Source organism: Zophobas morio, unplaced genomic scaffold, assembly GCF_036711695.1.
Source record: "Zophobas morio isolate AGI-343-1 ecotype UQ-CSIRO unplaced genomic scaffold, CSIRO_AGI_Zmor_V1 ptg000033l, whole genome shotgun sequence".
NCBI classification, from domain to species: domain Eukaryota; kingdom Metazoa; phylum Arthropoda; class Insecta; order Coleoptera; family Tenebrionidae; genus Zophobas; species Zophobas morio.
The window spans coordinates 1,407,532-1,427,103 of record NW_026972138.1 but is presented as its reverse complement, the minus strand read 5'-3'; the positions used below and the strand labels follow the sequence as shown (position 1 = coordinate 1,427,103).

The following is a 19,572-nucleotide window of genomic DNA, read 5'->3' as shown; positions in this document are numbered from 1 at the left end:
AGCATTTTGTAGCAGTGGTTGTCGAAAATGAGCTCCTGGATGGCGGGAGATCGGTGTTTTAATTTTTTTTCTGGAGTGTACGCTTTGCCGAGAAGAACGCGATCTTCTAACGCGTTAGTTTGGAACGTGGCCTGCCGCAAGCGACTCATTATATTGAACACTTCAGTGCGAAATATCCGATTAAGCTCGATTTCTACAAAATGGTGTCTCAAATTTTAGTGTAATTTGATCGTAATTTGATGGGCGGATCGTTTTTGCCTGCCCTCACCGAAGAAGGCGGTCCAAATCCTTCAAGGGCAGAATTTGTAGGTAGGCTCAAACTACAACGAAATTTACATTTGGTAAGAAATATTTATAGCTCACACCAGTTCTCTCGAATTTGTCGGAGAAGATTTAGCAGGTAGTTGTTCCCATAAAATAATGGTCACTTTCGTTCGTGAGTAACGATGGTCCGGACAGGAATTATTTTGCTTTCTAACATCTTTCGACCAGTTGTTCCGTATAAAAAATTTGATCACTTTTTCCAATAAAATACTCTTAAATGTTCATAATAAATAAATAAATAAAAAAAAAACGATATTGTCGAGTGTCCCCTCTAAAAAATTTATGACGTCACCTCAAAATTTTGCAGAATAAATCCTATCTTAAATGTATAAAATATGATGAGTTTTTATACTTGTGATTTATCACTGCATTAATATTTTTTAGATTTGGTTATACAGGGTGTCTCAAAAAAGTTAATGACTGAGTAAATTTATTTTATTGAAGAAATCAAGAATAGCAAAATTGAATACTTTGAAATATTGTAGATGTTTTGAAGTTTTTGTAAGCATGGTAACTTTTTCGAAAATTTGATTCATATGCGCAAAATCAAAAATCGGAAAAAATGAAATTCACAAATGCAAAAAACAGAAAATCGAAAAATACGAATCGTAAAAATCAAAAAAATAAAATGGCTAATTAAAAAATGGAAAATTCAATGAATCAAATACCTAGGTCGATCGAAAAGTGGAAATTCACAAACCTCAAAAATCGAAAATTGAAAAACGGGAAAACCAAAAAATCGAAAAGTAATATTGAAAATTAAAAAAATCAAAAACAAAAATAAAAAAATCGGAAATTAAAATAATCAAAATATATAAAGTAGAAAAAAATTGAAAAGCCTAAAAACTGAAACGAACAGAAAAATCGAAAAAGTGGAAAATCGAAAATCTGAATAAAGAAAATTGGAAAATCGAAAACCAAAAAATCGGGAAGTAACAAAATTGAAGTCTAACAGTTGAGAATAGAAAAATTGAAAAACCGAAAATTATAAAAATCGACAATGGACAAATTGAAAATCGCAAAATTTAAATTGAAAAATTGAACATGGAAAAATCGATGAATTGAAAAATCGAAAATTCGACTACTCAAATTTTCTAAAAATCGAAAAATCATAAAACTGAAAAATCCAAAATTCTAATGATCGAAAGTCTGAAAACTGAAAATCGAAAATTCTGAAAAGCGGAAAATAGAATATCGAAAAATTTAAAAGAAAGAAAATTGAAGTCTAAAAACCGACGAATGGAAAAATTAAAATCAAAAATTCGAAAAATCAAAACCAAAAAATTCAAAGATTTAAAAAGAAAATCGAAAAATCAAAAATCTGAAAATTGAAACTCGAAAATTTAGAAAATCGAAAAGTAAAAAAATTGAAGTCTAAAAGCTGAAAAATGGAAAACTGAACAATCGAAAATTCGAAAATCAAATATCGAAAAATCGAAAAGCCGAAAATCGAAAATTTGATAAATCAGATATGCGAAAAACAGAAAATCTGAAAATACAAAACTGGAAAATCAAAAATCCAAAAATGGAAAAACCGAAAATCGAAAATTCAATGAATCTAATACGTAGGTCGATCGAAAAACTGGAAATTCACAAATCTGAAAAATCGAAACTTTGCAAGATTGAAAAACCGAGAATTGAAAAATCAAAAATCGAAAAATAGGAAAACCGAAAATTCATAATATTGAAAACTCTAAAAGTCGACAATTCAAAAATCACAAAATGGGAAAGTAAAATAATCGAAAAATCGAAAAGTAAACAAATTGCAAAGCCTAAAAACTGACGAACAGAAAAATCGAAAAATCGTAAAATCTAAAATTGAAAAACGGGAAAACCAAAAAATCGAAAAGTAATATTGAAAATTAAAAAAATCAAAAACAAAAATAAAAAAATCGGAAATTAAAATAATCAATATATATGAAGTAGAAAAAATTGCAAAGCCTAAAAACTGAAACGAACAGAAAAATCGAAAAAGCAAAAAATTGGAAAAACAAAAATTCGAAAAATCTAAAATCGAAAAAATGGAAAATCGAAAATCTGAATAAAGAAACTTGGAAATTCTGAAAATTGGAAAATCGAAAATCAAAAAATCGGGAAGTAACAAAATTGAAGTCTAACAGCTGAGAATAGAAAAATTGAAAAACCGAAAATTATAAAAATCGACAATGGACAAATTGAAAATCGCAAAATTTAAATTGAAAAATTGAACATGGAAAAATCGATTAATTGAAAAATCGAAAATTCGACTACTCAAATTTTCTAAAAATCGAAAAATCATAAAACTGAAAAATCCAAAATTCTAATCGAAAGTCTGAAAACTGAAAATCGAAAATTCTGAAAAGCGGAAAATAGAATATCGAAAAATTTAAAAGAAAGAAAATTGAAAGAATGGAAAAATTAAAAATCAAAAATTCGAAAAATCAAAACCGAAAAATTCAAAGATTTAAAAAGAAAATCGAAAAATCAAAAATCTGAAAATTGAAACTTGAAAATTTGGAAAATCGAAAAGTAAAAAAATTGAAGTCTAAAAGCTGAAAAATGGAAAACTGAACAATCGAAAATTCGAAAATCAAATATCGAAAAATCGAAAATCGAAAATTTGATAAATCAGATATGCGAAAAACAGAAAAATCTGAAAATACAAAACTGGAAAATCAAAAATCCAAAAATGGAAAAACCGAAAATCGAAAATTCAATGAATCTAATATGTAGGTCGATCGAAAAACTGGAAATTCACAAATCTGAAAAATCGAAACTTTGCAAGATTGAAAAACCGAGAATTGAAAAATCAAAAAACCGAAAAATGGAAAAATCAAAAATCGAAAAATAGGAAAACCGAAAATTCATAATATTGAAAACTCTAAAAGTCGACAATTCAAAAATCAAAAAATTGGAAAGTAAAATAATCGAAAAATCGAAAAGTAAACAAATTGCAAAGCCTAAAAACTGACGAACAGAAAAATCGAAAAATCGTAAAATCAAAAAGTGGAAAATCGAAAACTGGAAATTGAAAAATCGAAGAATTGAAAATCGAAAATCGGAATATCGAGAATCGACAAATTAAAAAACCGAAAAATCGGAAATCGAAAAATGAAAAAAAAAACAAAATTCAAAAATCGAATAATCCAAAACTAAAATAATAGAAAAGTGGAAAAGTAAAAATTGCAAAGTCTCAAAACTGACGGAACAGAAAAATCGAAAAATCAAAAAAAATCGAAAAATATCTAAAAATGGAAAATCGGAAAATGGAAAAACCGAAAAATCGAAAAAAAAAAGGCCTAAAAATTGAAAAATCAAAAAATCGGAAAAATGAAAATCGAAAAAACGACGATCGAAAAAAAATAAAAAAATCGAAAAGTGGAAAATCGGAAAGTGACAAAATTGAAATCTAAAAGCTGAAGAAGGGAAAATTCTAAAAAGCAACAATCGAAAAAAGCAAAATTAAAAATTGAAAATTTGAAAAATGGAAAATCGAAAACTCGAATATTGAGATTTTGAAAAATCGTAAAAATGATAATCGAAAAATCGAAATGCTCAAAAATCGAAAATTCGATTAATCAATATTCTAAAAATCGAGAAAACGGACACAAATCCACAAATCTGAAAAATCGAAAATCGAAATATGAAAAATTGAAAAATCCCAAATCCAAAAATGGAAAAACCGAAAATTCAAAAATCAAACTATCGGAAAGTAAAATAATCGAAAAATGGAAAAATAAAACAAATTGCAGAACCATAAAAACTGAAACAAACAGAAAAATCTAAAAACCACAAAAGCGGAAAAACGAAAATCGAAAAATCGTAAAATCAGAAAATGGAAAATCGAATAATCGAAAGTTGAAAAATCGAAGGTCGAAAAATAAAACAACCGAAAAATGGAAAATTTAATGATTAATGGAAAATCGAAAAATCGAGAACAGAATAATTAAAAAACCGGAAAATTGAAAAATCGAGAATTCAAAAATCAAAAAAATCGGAAAGTAAAATATAATCGAAAAATGCAAAAAAATTGCGAAGTCTAAAAGCTGACAAACAGAAAAATCCAAAAATCTAAAAATGGAAACACGAAAAATCGAAAATTGAAAGAATGGCAAATCAAAAAATCGAAACATCGAAAAATCAAAAATCGAAAAATAGGAAAACCGAAAATTCATAATATTGAAAACTCTAAAAGTCGACAATTCAAAAATCAAAAAATTGGAAAGTAAGATAATCGAAAAATCGAAAAGTAAACAAATTGCAAAGCCTAAAAACTGACGAACAGAAAAATCGAAAAATCGTAAAATCAAAAAGTGGAAAATCGAAAACTGGAAATTGAAAAATCGAAGATTGGAAAATCGAAAAATCGAAAATCGGAATATCGAGAATCGACAAATTAAAAAACCGAAAAATCGGAAATCGAAAAATGAAAAAAACCAAAATTCAAAAATCGAATAATCCAAAACTAAAATAATAGAAAAGTGGAAAAGTAAAAATTGCAAAGTCTCAAAACTGACGGAACAGAAAAATCGAAAAATCAAAAAAAATCGAAAAATATCTAAAAATGGAAAATCGGAAAATGGAAAAACCGAAAAATCGAAAATCGAAAATTCGATGAAACAAATACTCGAAAAAGCGAAAAGTAAAAAAAATTGCCAGGCCTAAAAATTGAAAAATCAAAAAATCGGAAAAACGAAAATCGAAAAAACGACGATCGAAAAAAAATAAAAAAATCCAAAAGTGGAAAATCGGAAAGTGACAAAATTGAAATCTAAAAGCTGAAGAAGGGAAAATTCTAAAAAGCAACAATCGAAAAAAGCAAAATTAAAAATTGAAAATTTGAAAAATGGAAAATCGAAAACTCGAATATCGAGATTTTGAAAAATCGTAAAAATGATAATCGAAAAATCAAAATGCTCAAAAATCGAAAATTCGATTAATCGAAATTCCAAAAATCGAGAAAACGGACACAAATCCACAAATCTGAAAAATCGAAAATAGAAATATGAAAAATTAAAAAACCGAAAAATTGAAAAATCCCAAATCGAAAAATGGAAAAACCGAAAATTCAAAAATCAAACTATCGGAAAGTAAAATAATCGAAAAATGGAAAAATAAAACAAACTGCAGAACCATAAAAACTGAAACAAACAGAAAAATCTAAAAACCACAAAAGCGGAAAAACGAAAATCGAAAAATCGCAAATCGAAAAATCGTAAAATCAGAAAATGGAAAATCGAATAATCGAAAGTTGAAAAATCGAAGAATTGAAAATCGAAAAATCGAAAATCGGAATATCGAGAATCGACAAATTAAAAAACCGAAAAATCGGAAATCGAAAAATGAAAAAAAAACCAAAATTCAAAAATCCAAAACTAAAATAATAGAAAAGTGGAAAAGTAAAAATTGCAAAGTCTCAAAACTGACGGAACAGAAAAATCGAAAAATCAAAAAAATCGAAAAATATCTAAAAATGGAAAATCGGAAAATGGAAAAACCGAAAAATCGAAAATCGAAAATTCGATGAAACAAATACTCGAAAAAGCGAAAAGTAAAAAAAATTGCAAGGCCTAAAAATTGAAAAATCAAAAAATCGGAAAAATGAAAATCGAAAGAACGACGATCGAAAAAAAATAAAAAAATCGAAAAGTGGAAAATCGGAAAGTGACAAAATTGAAATCTAAAAGCTGAAGAAGGGAAAATTCTAAAAAGCAACAATCGAAAAAAGCAAAATTAAAAATTGAAAATTTGAAAAATGGAAAATCGAAAACTCGAATATCGAGATTTTGAAAAATCGTAAAAATGATAATCGAAAAATCGAAATGCTCAAAAATCGAAAATTCGATTAATCAATATTCTAAAAATCGAGAAAACGGACACAAATCCACAAATCTGAAAAATCGAAAATCGAAATAAAAAAAATTCAAAAATCAAACTATCGGAAAGTAAAATAATCGAAAAATGGAAAAATAAAACAAATTGCAGAACCATAAAAACTGAAACAAACAGAAAAGCGGAAAAACGAAAATCGAAAAATCGCAAATCGAAAAATCGTAAAATCAAAAAATGGAAAATCGAATAATCGAAAGTTGAAAAATCGAAGGTCGAAAAATAAAACAACCGAAAAATGGAAAATTTAATGATTAATGGAAAATCGAAAAATCGAGAATAGAATAATTAAAAAACCGGAAAATTGAAAAATCGAGAATTCAAAAATCAAAAAAATCGGAAAGTAAAATATAATCGAAAAATGCAAAAAAATTGCAAAGTCTAAAAGCTGACGAACAGAAAAATCCAAAAATCTAAAAATGGAAAGACGAAAAATCGAAAATTGAAAGAATGGCAAATCAAAAAATCGAAACATCGAAAAATCAAAAAAACGAAAAATTAAAAAATCGAAAAACGAAAAAACTGAAAACTCGAAAATTCAAAATACCGCAAACTTGAAAAATCAGAAAATTGGAAAGTTGATAGAAAAATGGAAACTGAAAAATCTAATTCGATGAAACTGTTGGTCGAAAAAACGAAAAATGGAAAATCGAAGCGACCTTTTTTTGAGACAGGCTGTATAAGTAAATCTAAAAAATATTACTGCAATGATAAATCACAGGTATAGACTCATCATATCAAATTTTACGATGACGTCATGCATTTTTTGGCGAAGATAAGCAAATACATTTTGATCGTGGCTACAAATTTTGCCCTTGGACGATTTGGACCGTCTCCTTCGGTGACGACAGGCAAAAATGATCCGCCCATAGGCTCAAAACATTTGCGTGCGATTGTACCTATCACGGTGAAATTTTTCCTTAATAACGCGATCCAGACTATTCTGACAGCGATGCTCAGTAAGCACTCGTGTAGATGCCGGTCTTTGTCCGACAGAGACACGTTGTTCCGGTTGCTCATGTGGTAATACCTGAACGTGTCGTTGAACCCCAGGATGATGTACCCGTAGTTCCTGGCTACCATGCTACGTAAATCCGCCAGGTTATCCCGTACCACGTCCTCCAGGACTGTAACGATGGGTTGTCGCAGCTTCCTCTTGGCTTCCTCGCGTCTCAAAATCAGGTTGTCCCACACCTGAAAGTAGAACTGGAAGTACACGATCAAAGCCCGCAGGAACTCGTCCATTCTTCGCGTGTGTAAAAACTGGATGAACTCTGGAGTAAGGTCGGTGCGCTCGGCTGTAAAAATCGCCACGTCTTTGATGTCCTGCAGGGTCACGATGTTGGGCTCGGTGGGTTTGACTCTGCGTTGGTACTGGCGCCGGAATTGTGCCTGAATTTTGCTTTATGAGGGGTCTTAGGATGATAAGTACGCACCAAACCCAAGTTGTCTACGGTGTCTTTGAACCGGATCGTTCCTCGTAGGTCCTTCTTGCTGGGTTGGCCACCGGTTCCGAGGGCTGGGAGTCCTGGAGCTACTTCTTTCACGTCTCGGCTGAGAAGGGTTAGATTGCGTGTGGAATGAAGGGGTTGTACAATCGCACGCAAATGTTTTGAGCCTATGGGCGGATCATTTTTGCCTGTCGTCACCGAAGGAGGCGGTCCAATTCGTCCAAGGGCAGAATTTGTAGGTAGGCTCAAACTACAACGAAATTTACGTGTTGACCAAATTCTTACCCTAAATTAGTTTTAATTTTATAAATACTTACTCTAAATTAGTTTTAATTTTATAAATACCCTATCTAACATGTTCAGAATATGATGAGTCTATACTTTTTGATTTACCATTCCATTAATATTTTTTGGATTTGTTTATACATACAGGATGACTCAAAAAAAATAATGACTGAGTCAATTTATTTTATTGAAGAAATCAAGAATTGCAAAACTGAATACATAGAAATCTTGTCAATTAGTTAGAAAAAAAAAACCTGTCCTGCTCTAATAACATCGAGAATATGCTCAAAATCACACTAATATTAGGTCTAATTGTGTCGACCATAGTTATAAAATTCACATTAAAGTAAGTCACGGACATTTTTTGAAGTGTATTACATTTCAAAAAGCAAAAAAAATGTTCAGTTTATAAACTTCATAATTTTGGTTTAAAGTTTATCAATCATATTTGACGCTTTATTTTATCCGTTCCATTTGTTATCCTTTACTGCGGTCTCTCTTGGGTCGAGGTATAACACCGGACCGAACGTTCTTCGAACGATAGGATAATTTATTATTTCCGACATCTTTTCGGTGACAAATTTGATCTTCGCATACTTCAGCGTAGTTAGTGAACTCGTTGTGACCACTGAAATATACAAAGAGTAAATTTTGAAATGGAACGAAAGTCGAAGAATACTTTCAAAGCCACGATCAAAATGTATTTGCTTATCCTCGCCAAAAAATGCATGACGTCATCGTAAAATTTGATATGATGAGTCTATACCTGTGATTTATCATTGCAGTAATATTTTTTAGATTTACTTATACAGCCTGTCTCAAAAAAAGGTCACTTCGATTTTCGATTTTTCGTTTTATCGACCAACAGTTTCATAGAATTAGATTTTTCAGTTTCCATTTTTCTATCAACTTTTCGATTTTATTACTTTCCAATTTTCTGATTTCTCAAGTTTGCGGTATTTTGAATTTTCGAGTTTTCAGTTTTTTCGTTTTTCGATTTTTTAATTTTTCGTTTTTTTGATTTTTCGATGTTTCGATTTTTTGATTTGCCATTCTTTCAATTTTCGATTTTTCGTCTTTCCATTTTTAGATTTTTGGATTTTTCTGTTCGTCAGCTTTTAGACTTTGCAATTTTTTTGCATTTTTTGATTATATTTTACTTTCCGATTTTTTTGATTTTTGAATTCTCGATTTTTCAATTTTCCGGTTTTTTAATTCTTCTGTTCTCGATTTTTCGATTTTCCATTAATCATTAAATTTTCCATTTTTCGGTTGTTTTATTTTTTGACCTTCGATTTTTCAACTTTCGATTATTCGATTTTCCATTTTCTGATTTTACGATTTTTCGATTTGCGATTTTTCGATTTTCGTTTTTCCGCTTTTGTGGTTTTTAGATTTTTCTGTTTGTTTCAGTTTTTATGGTTCTGCAATTTGTTTTATTTTTCCATTTTTCGATTATTTTACTTTCCGATAGTTTGATTTTTGAATTTTCGGTTTTTCCATTTATCGATTTGGGATTTTTCAATTTTTTACGGTTTTTTAATTTTTCATATTTCGATTTTCGATTTTTCAGATTTGTGGATTTGTGTCCGTTTTTTCGATTTTTAGAATATTGATTAATCGAATTTTCGATTTTTTAGCATTTCGATTTTTCGATTATCATTTTTGCGATTTTTCAAAATCTTCAAAAGTTTTCGATTTTCCATTTTTCAAATTTTCAATTTTTAATTTTACTTTTTTCGATTGTTGCTTTTTAGAATTTTCCCTTCTTCAGCTTTTAGATTTCAATTTTGTTACTTTCCGATTTTCCACTTTTCGATTTTTTTATTTTTTTTCGATCGTCGTTTTTTCGATTTTCATTTTTCCGATTTTTTGATTTTTCAATTTTTAGGCCTTGCAATTTTTATTACTTTTCGCTTTTTCGAGTATTTGTTTCATCGAATTTTCGATTTTTCGAGTTTTCGATTTTAGATTTTTCGGTTTTTCCATTTTTAGATATTTTTCGATTTTTTTTGATTTTTCGATTTTTCTGTTCGTCAGTTTTGAGACTTTGCAATTTTTACTTTTCCACTTTTCTATTTTTTTAGTTTTGGATTATTCGATTTTTGAATTGTTTTTTTTTTTCATTTTTCGATTTCCGATTTTTTAATTTTTCGATTTTTCGGTTTTTTAATTTGTCGATTCTCGATATTCCGATTTTCGATTTTTCGATTTTTCAATTTCCAGTTTTCGATTTTCCACTTTTTGATTTTACGATTTTTCGATTTTTCTGTTCGTCAGTTTTTAGGCTTCGCAATTTGTTTACTTTTCGATTTTTCGATTATTTTACTTTCCAATTTTTTGATTTTTGAATTGTCGACTTTTAGAGTTTTCAATATTATGAATTTTCGGTTTTCCTATTTTTCGATTTTTGATTTTTCCATTTTTCGGTTTTTTGATTTTTCAATTCTCGGTTTTTCAATCTTGCAAAGTTTCGATTTTTCAGATTTGTGAATTTCCAGTTTTTCGATCGACCTACGTATTAGATTCATTGAATTTTCGATTTTCGGTTTTTCCATTTTTAGATTTTTGATTTTCCAGTTTTGTATTTTCAGATTTTCTGTTTTTCGCATATCTGATTTATCAAATTTTCGATTTTCGGCTTTTCGATTTTTCGATATTTGATTTTCGGATTTTCGATTGTTCAGTTTTCCATTTTTCAGCTTTTAGACTTCAATTTTTTTACTTTTCGATTTTCCAAATTTTCGAGTTTCAATTTTCAGATTTTTGATTTTTCGATTTTCTTTTTAAATCTTTGAATTTTTCGATTTTGATTTTTAATTTTTCCATTCTTCGGTTTTTAGACTTCAATTTTCTTTCTTTTAAATTTTTCGATATTCTATTTTCCGCTTTTCAGAATTTTCGATTTTCAGTTTTGAGACTTTCGATCATTAGAATTTTGGATTTTTCAGTTTTATGATTTTTCGATTTTTGGAAAATTTGAGTAGTCGAATTTTCGATTTTTCAATTCATCGATTTTTCCGTGATCAATTTTTCAATTTAAATTTTGCGATTTTCAATTTGTCCATTGTCGATTTTTATAATTTTCGGTTTTTCAATTTTTCTATTCTCAACTGTTAGACTTCAATGTTGTTACTTCCCGATTTTTTGGTTTTCGATTTTCCAATTTTCAGAATTTCCAAGTTTCTTTATTCAGATTTTCGATTTTCCACTTTTTCGATTTTAGATTTTTCGAATTTTTGTTTTTCCAATTTTTTGCTTTTTCGATTTTTCTGTTCGTTTCAGTTTTTAGGCTTTGCAATTTTTTCTACTTCATATACAGGGTGTTTCTTTTATTTGATACAACCCCTATAACTTTTTTATTCTTGAAGATAAACCCGTAGTTCTTTAACCAAATTTGTATCATTCTCAAAGATTTATATGATGGTAAGCACACATTTTTATTATCACTGGCGGTAGAACCGGAAATGACGTCAACTTATTTTTTTTAATGGAACACTAGGTATATTTTTTCATAAATGGAAAGATTGATTTTTTCACTACAAAAAATCACAAGCAACCAATATTCTAAAATCAATAATAAAAAAGTTATTGAGTAAAATATCTTCAAAATTTTCCATTTATTTCAAAATCTAGTTGCTTGAAAAACAGTTGAAAAATTGTTGCCATCACTAGATCTTTTAAAATGATACAAATTTGCTCAAAGAACTACAGATTTATCTTTAAAAATAAAAAATTTACAGGGGTTGTATCAAATAAAAGAAACACCCGGTATATTGATTATTTTAATTTCCGATTTTTTTATTTTTGTTTTTGATTTTTTTAATTTTCAATATTACTTTTCGATTTTTTGGTTTTCCCGTTTTTCAATTTTCGATTTTACGATTTTTCGATTTTTCTGTTCGTCAGTTTTTAGGCTTTGCAATTTGTTTACTTTTCGATTTTTCGATTATTTTACTTTCCAATTTTTTGATTTTTGAATTGTCGACTTTTAGAGTTTTCAATATTATGAATTTTCGGTTTTCCTATTTTTCGATTTTTGATTTTTCAATTCTCGGTTTTTCAATCTTGCAAAGTTTCGATTTTTCAGATTTGTGAATTTCCAGTTTTTCGATCGACCTACGTATTAGATTCATTGAATTTTCGATTTTCGGTTTTTCCATTTTTGGATTTTTGATTTTCCAGTTTTGTATTTTCAGATTTTCTGTTTTTCGCATATCTGATTTATCAAATTTTCGATTTTCGGCTTTTCGATTTTTCGATATTTGATTTTCGGATTTTCGATTGTTCAGTTTTCCATTTTTCAGCTTTTAGACTTCAATTTTTTTACTTTTCGATTTTCCAAATTTTCGAGTTTCAATTTCAGATTTTTGATTTTTCGATTTTCTTTTTAAATCCTTGAATTTTTCGGTTTTGATTTTTAATTTTTCCATTCTTCGGTTTTTAGACTTCAATTTTCTTTCTTTTAAATTTTTCGATATTCTATTTTCCGCTTTTCAGAACTTTCGATTTTCAGTTTTCAGACTTTCGATCATTAGAATTTTGGATTTTTCAGTTTTATGATTTTTAGATTTTTGGAAAATTTGAGTAGTCGAATTTTCGATTTTTCAATTCATCGATTTTTCCGTGATCAATTTTTCAATTTAAATTTTGCGATTTTCAGTTTGTCCATTGTCGATTTTTATAATTTTCGGTTTTTCAATTTTTCTATTCTCAACTGTTAGACTTCAATTTTGTTACTTCCCGATTTTTTGGTTTTCGATTTTCCAATTTTCTTTATTCAGATTTTCGATTTTCCACTTTTTCGATTTTTCTGTTCGTTTCAGTTTTTAGGCTTTGCAAATTTTTTCTACTTCATATATATTGATTATTTTAATTTCCGATTTTTTTTTATTTTTGTTTTTGATTTTTTTAATTTTCAATATTACTTTTCGATTTTTTGGTTTTCCCGTTTTTCAATTTTTGAATTTTCGATTTTTAATTAGCCATTTTATTTTTTTGATTTTTACGATTCGTATTTTTCGATTTTCTGTTTTTTGCATTTGTGAATTTCATTTTTTCTGATTTTTGATTTTGCGCATATTAATCAAATTTTCGAAAAAGTTACCATGCTTACAAAAACTTCAAAACATCTACAATATTTCAAAGTATTCAATTTTGCTATTCTTGATTTCTTCAATAAAATAAATTGACTCAGTCATTAACTTTTATGAGACACCCTGTATAACCAAATCTAAAAAATATTAATGCAGTGATAAATCACTAGTATAAAAACTCATCATATTTTATACATTTAAGACAGGATTTATTCTGCAAAATTTTGAGGTGACGTCATAAATTTTTTAGAGGGGACACTCAACAATATCGTTTTTTATTTATTTATTATGAACATTTAAGAGTATTTTATTGGAAAAAGTGATGAAATTTTTTATACGGAAAATACGGTCGAAAGATGTTAGAAAGCAAAATAATTCCTGTCCGGACCATCGTTACTCACGAACGAAAGTGACCATTATTTTATGGGAATAACTACCTGCTAAATCTTCTCCGACAAATTCGAGAGAACTGGTGTGAGCCATAAATACTTCTTACCAAATGTAAATTTCGTTGTAGTTTGAGCCTACCTACAAATTCTGCCCTTGAAGGATTTGGACCGCCTTCTTCGGTGAGGGCAGGCAAAAATGACCCGTCCATAGGCTCAAAACATTTGCGTGTACCTTATAAACGCGAGACTGTTGACGTGGTCATCCCAGATCCAGTACCCGTTGGTGAAGGGCGGATTAACGCTGTCTTTGGCCATTTTGGGTGACAATTAGTGAAACGAAAGACGCGTTCTAGATTTATTTTAAATATTGTTTACAATGTTTGTGTACACTGCGTCTAAAAAGTCGAAACAGAACGTTTTGCAATAATAGGCGCTGAAGATGGTGATGATGCTCCAGAACTTTTGGCAGTTGCAAAGAGCCGTGTATGCCAAAAGTTGCGACATTGTGGTGTACAAGGACACAACACAGAGATGGAATTCTTGGACGCTAGTGTCCCACATAAGCGACGGTAGAAGCAGAAACGTACCAAAACTAGATATGGTCAAAGTCTTCCAAACTGACACAAAATCAATCACATCTCTCCTTAAGACTTTGCAATACATTTTTGTCAGGAAGTACAAAACCAACATAAAACAGCTGGTTTCTACAACAGACGTTTCAATTCTGAAATAAACAATGCTACATAGAAACAATACTTATAGCTACGTTGAGACTCAATTTGTAGAACAAAAAGTCCGCCATTTCGTTAAACTCGTTCAAAAACGGTTTCTCATCTTCGTTGGTTTTTATGACCCGTTCAGGCGAACTTCGCATGAGTTCGGAGTACGCTTCCATTAACAGAAGAATCACAGAGAGTTTCCAGAAATTCTACAAGTCGTGAATAATCGAACGAAAAAATGAGCCGCCTTACCTTAAAATCAACGTTAAATAAGACATGTCGGTACGCCGTTTTCTGCAGAAGCACTAAATCGATGATAATTATCACAACATCGTACTCTACGTACTTGTCGGCTACGTTATGGCAGCTTTCCTGATGAAAAGCGGTCGTAAGAGAAGGAATTTCGAAAAACATGTATATTTACACAATCGGTTAATTTTAGCACGCTCGCGCTGTATTTCTTGAACAAACTCTTCACTTTCTTACCGCAGTTCACGCAAATGTAGCACTTGTCTTTTTCGGGGGCGTTTTCGAACATTTTTTTCAATATTTTTGTAAACAAGAGAGTGGCATAACCTCACTTAGTACTGCAGTGCTACCAACATAATTGATAATTAATAAAAGTGTGTAATCGATCCAATTTTGTAACTTTATTACGTGTTTATTACCATTATTTTTTAAGGTGATAGATCTTGAATTACGCATTAATAATAAAGATACAAATTTATAACTATAGTTTTAAGCTTGTCCGTGTTCGTGTTGTCGCCCTGACTGTCAGTGACTGTCAGCGTTGCCTAGTAACCAAATTTAAACAAGGTGAGCCCCCATATCGATTTTCAGACTCTTGTCACCATGTTCGGGCTCAAACACAACGAATGCGTCGGTTTTGAGTCGCGTTGGAAAGTCAAAAAGTATCACGCAGTGACAATTTTACGTTTTAGCGCAACTACTTGAAACTTTTTCTAGGGTGTCTCTGGTTGGCTCCACTCAGACAACCGAGTACACGAAAACGGACATGGATACGAACACGTCTGACAAGAAAGACATTGAGGTAAGTTCGTGTTTTCGTTTCCACTATGACACTAGTAATTTAGGTTCAAACCGAAAGTCAAGCGTCAGCCCCCACTTGCGAAGTCGACGAAGAGAAACTAGCGGCGTGGTTGAAAAAAATCTACCCTAGTGTTAAGAAGGAGTTGGATGATAATGCCCACTCGCGGGCGTTCAGGGGCTATAAACTATCGACTGATAACTCAGATGCCAATTGTCGACTGGTGCAAACGCTGGACGTGTCAACGCATGCTAAAGACGCAGCAGTTGTAAGTTGGTGTCTTCAGGTTAGACAAAAATAAAAATTGTGCTTTTATAAGGGTTGCCACGTTTCGGCGTTGTCCTGGAACTCCACTAACAAAACTCTGGGGGTTGCCTACACCTATAAACACAACTCGTGGTGTTACCATGAAGGCGTGGTGGTTTTTTACACGTTGGATAACGATGATAATTTACCAGAAGCACCCAGAATGAAATTGACGACGGAATCGTGCGTCGCGGATCTCCGATTTCATTCAGTGCTTCCGGCTATAGTGGCCGCTGGGTTATTCTCAGGCGGCATTGTTGTGTGGAATATACAAAGAGATGATGAGCAAATTGTGGCCAAAGTTGACGGTCATGGAGATGGTATAACCCAACTGTCGTGGATTGCTGATATTAATTCCGTGAAACTCGTACTTTTGGCGTCAGCTGGTCTCGACGGGCTTTTATCATTGTGGAATTTTAGCCCAGTTGAGTTTGGGTTAAGTTTGAAAGAAAGGTAAGTTGTTAAGTTGGTACTGATTGTGGTAATTGTTACATCTCACTACCGTTCAACGTCTGGGTGTAAGTAGATATACGGGTGGTGTTAGACTTGTCCTTGGTTCTTCCAAGCCTAACCTACGAGGGTACGTACAGAGTTTTCATAACTCACTAACCTTGTGGAAGGTCCCCGGATCTGTGGTAGAAAGTACCGCTGAATGGTTCAGTCAGACACACGTCACGCTGTTTCAGGATAGGCTATCCGTAGAGCGGCAGGTGTGTGTTGTTGGTCATAGCACAGGGAATGTTAGGGTCAGTGTGACAACAAAACGGGGCCCATTCTGGAAGAACTTTTTGCTTTTTTGACCCCGAGAAGACGAAGAAATAGGTCCCCCATTTCCGTCTGTCTGTCCGTCTGTCCGTCCGTCTGTCTGCCGTCCCGGATTTTTATTAGACAGATAATCTCCGAAAGTACTCGACCGATTGTTGTGAAATTTTGTACTTATATTAAGAATATCATGTAGATGGTAAAACGCTAACCAAAATTTGTCTAATCATCCCCACCACTAATGCGATGACGTCACTTCAAAATTGTACATAGTAAATGGGTTTTCAATTGTATAAAATAACATAGTCTTACACATGTAGTTTACAACTCCGAATCGACTTTTCACCCGAAACGTCCAGATTTTTGGAAAAAAAATCAAAATTATAAAACAACATTTTGAAATTTAATTTTTAATCTGCTAACCAGAATGCTTTGAAATGTTGCAGATGTTTTAAGGCTATAAAGAGCATCATAAATCTTTAGTCAAAAAATATTTGCTTATGCCCTCCAAAAACTTGATGACGTCAGCTCAAAAGTTTGTGGAATAAATCATATCTAAAATGTACAAAATATGATGAGTCTGTACTTGTCATTTATCACTCCATTCATATTTTTTGGATTTGCATATACAGAGCGACTCAAAAAAATTAATGAATGCGTAAATATATTTTATTGATTTAATCAGGAACTACAAAACGGAATGCTCTGACATCTTGCACATGTTTTAAGGTTATAAAGAGCATAATAAATGTTTAGTCAAAATATATTTGCTTATCCCCTCCAAAAACTTGATGACGTCAGCTCGAAAATTTGCCGAATAAATCATATCTAAAATGTACAAAATATGGCCAGTCTGTACTTGTGATCTATCACTCCATTCATATTTTTTGGATTTGCATATACAGGGTGATTCAAGAAAATAAATTAAAGCGTAAATTTATTTTACTGATTTACTCAGGAACTACAAAACCGAATGCTTCGAAATCTTGAAGATATTTTAAAATTATCATATACATAGTAAATTTTTGATCAAAATGTATTTGGTCGTCCCCCCTAAAAAATTTATGACGTCACCACAAAATTTTGCTGAATAAATCCTATCTAAAATGTACAAAATATGGTGAGTTTGTACTTGTGATTTATCATTCCATTCATATTTTTGGATTTGCATATGCAGGGTGACTCAAAAAAATTAATGAATGCGTAAATTTATTTTATTGATTTAATCAGGAACTACAAAACCGAATGCTTTGAAATCTTGCAGATGTTTTAAGGTTATAAAGAGCATAATAAATTTTTAGTCAAAATATATTTGGTTATCTTCTACAAAAAACTGATGACGTCAGCTCAAAAGTTTGCCGAATAAATCGTATCTAAAATGTACAAAATATGATGAGTCTGTACTTGTGATTTATCATTCCATTCATATTTTTGGATTTGCATATGCAGGGTGACTCAAAAAAATTAATGAAGGCGTGAATTTATTTTATCGATTTAATCAGGAATTACAAAACCGAATGCTTTGAAATCTTGGGAATATTTTAAAGTTATTATAAGCATGGTAAACTTTTGTTCAAAATGTATTTGTTCATCCCTCCTAAAAAAATTGATGACGCCACCCTTAAATTTTGCTGAATAAATCCTGTCTAAAATGCAAAAAATATGATGAGTTTGTACTTGTGATTTATCATTCCATTCATATTTTTTAGATTTTCTTAAGAGGTGGTTCAAAAAAATTAATGAAGTCAATTTATTTTATTGATTAAATTAAAGGCAACACTTATTATTAGTATTACACCCCAACCAACCCAATTTGGTAGACACAAAATTTGTTAAAGGAAAAACTCGGTTGAAACATAAGGGTAGCACGCTTATTTACATCGACTTTAACATTACAGACCTGCATTTGTTTTATGCGCTCACTTGGTTCCGCGAATGTGAAATAGACATGTTTATAATCAACCAATTGTGAATTTCACCGTCAAGAATTAAAATAAAACCCAATGTTTTATATAATAAGCGGAAGTCGAAGCAATAAAACCGATGGTCGTTTTGTTTACAGTTTCTCTGTTTGACTCTCACGTATGCTGTTACGCCTGTCATCTTAAATTAAGAATGTTTATACATACACGATTTTCAGTTGCCTCTGATACGTATACGTGAGTAAATTGTTTCGTTATTTTATTGATTATTACAAATCAATATTCAAAACGACCCAATTCATTTTCCCGAAAATTTGAGAATATAATAATTTTATTCTTAGTATTAGACTACATCTATCCCAACTGATATACGTGTCCTTGCAAAAATGTTGATGACGTCATCGCAATTTTTTTTTAAATTCCCACTACAAAAATGTAATGAGAAAAAAAACACAATAGGCATGCAGTCGTCAAGTTTCCGACAGCGAGGGAAGTACTGTCTAAACTCTTTAGACCAATTTTTTTCTGTATTTTTAGGCATCAAATTCGGTCACCACTGTTTCCAAAACCCTCAGAACTATCTTCAGAAGAAGCTGTAAAAAAAGCAACCAGAGCCATAACTTGTTTCAACTTTTCTGTACACTCTCCAGAAATGTTTGTAGTAGGAACTGAAGGAGGCTGGGTGGTTCAGTGTTCTTTACTCGGTACCAAAAAATTGCCGGGTACGACAAAAAAATCGTGTCTTAACTGTTAATTGTTTGTGATGAATAGGGAAATCAGAGGAGACTCCTGTTCTGGATTCCGTGTTCAAGTACCACCAACCCCATAAGGGCGAAGTCAACTCGATTAGTTTTTCGCCAAATCGAAAAGACATGTTCATGACTAGCGGGTCCGATTTGGAAATTAGAATTTACTTAATTGAACAAGTACTGGTGTTTTTTGATAATTCTGGTTGTTAGTGACGTTTTTTGTAGGAGGATCCGGCGCAAGTGATTTTTTTGAAAAGTGCTTTAAATTGTGTCGCTTGGGTTCCGTACGAGGAGAGGATTGTGTGTGGGTGTGGTAAAAATGGGGTTATAGAGATTTTCCAGTTGGTTAAAGGAAAGGCGATTGAGAAAACCACCAGAGATAAAGTAAAGACAGAAATTTTGACACAAATCGAGATAAATAGGACAAAGTAAATCAGTTTGATTTTAACACAATACAATTTTTTTGTTTTTGTTTTAATTTTTAGGAGTAATATTGTGGCTGTTGGGACTGAAAACGGCCATGTGCAAATGTGGAGGGTACCTTGGGCTTTATTTGGTAACATGGCATCATAAAAACGAATACGCTTTTTTGTACTAATTTATTGAAATTATTATTATTCATTGAAAACCAAATATAATATTCAAATATTACG

General features: G+C 31.1%; 2 protein-coding genes across 5 annotated transcripts; one reads left to right on the top strand and one right to left on the bottom strand.

Annotated features, from left to right (window-relative positions):
* The first annotated feature begins 10 nt into the window (after nt 1-10).
* Nucleotides 11-19,570, top strand: LOC135139812 (cytoplasmic dynein 2 intermediate chain 2-like). 4 transcript variants are annotated; one of them, XM_064070155.1, is made up of 8 exons: nt 11-220; nt 15,099-15,183; nt 15,227-15,448; nt 15,500-15,939; nt 18,708-18,892; nt 18,942-19,096; nt 19,145-19,347; nt 19,405-19,570. In XM_064070155.1, the coding sequence occupies exons 1-8, from the start codon at nt 201-203 to the stop codon at nt 19,490-19,492; spliced, it is 1,398 nt and encodes a 465-aa protein (XP_063926225.1). In that variant the 5' UTR covers nt 11-200; the 3' UTR covers nt 19,493-19,570. The 4 variants fall into 4 exon arrangements, with proteins under 4 accessions (XP_063926225.1, XP_063926226.1, XP_063926227.1 ...); XM_064070156.1 differs by lacking the exon at nt 11-220 and adding an exon at nt 14,863-14,948; XM_064070157.1 differs by lacking the exon at nt 11-220 and adding an exon at nt 14,865-14,948 and having other exon boundaries at nt 15,074-15,183.
* Nucleotides 13,755-14,711, bottom strand: LOC135139814 (protein ARV1). Its single transcript, XM_064070160.1, has 4 exons — nt 14,557-14,711; nt 14,385-14,504; nt 14,170-14,341; nt 13,755-14,117 (listed from the first exon to the last, which is right to left on the bottom strand). The coding sequence occupies exons 1-4, from the start codon at nt 14,668-14,670 to the stop codon at nt 13,774-13,776; spliced, it is 750 nt and encodes a 249-aa protein (XP_063926230.1). The 5' UTR covers nt 14,671-14,711; the 3' UTR covers nt 13,755-13,773.
* Nucleotides 19,571-19,572: the final 2 nt, after the last annotated feature.

Bases quoted from the DNA above. Each gene is read 5' to 3' on its own strand.
- LOC135139814 (XM_064070160.1), bottom strand. From the start codon at position 14,670: ATGTTCGAAAACGCCCCCGAAAAAGACAAGTGCTACATTTGCGTGAAC. The intron at 14,342-14,384 runs GTAAGGCGGCTC...CACGACTTGTAG, and splicing joins TATTTAACGTTGATTTTAAG to AATTTCTGGAAACTCTCTGT. The intron at 14,118-14,169 runs GTATTGTTTCTA...CGTCTGTTGTAG, and splicing joins GAGTCTCAACGTAGCTATAA to AAACCAGCTGTTTTATGTTG.
- LOC135139812 (XM_064070154.1), top strand. From the start codon at position 14,985: ATGTTCGGGCTCAAACACAACGAATGCGTCGGTTTTGAGTCGCGTTGG. The intron at 15,449-15,499 runs GTAAGTTGGTGT...TGCTTTTATAAG, and splicing joins ATGCTAAAGACGCAGCAGTT to GGTTGCCACGTTTCGGCGTT. The intron at 18,893-18,941 runs GTACGACAAAAA...TGTGATGAATAG, and splicing joins CGGTACCAAAAAATTGCCGG to GGAAATCAGAGGAGACTCCT.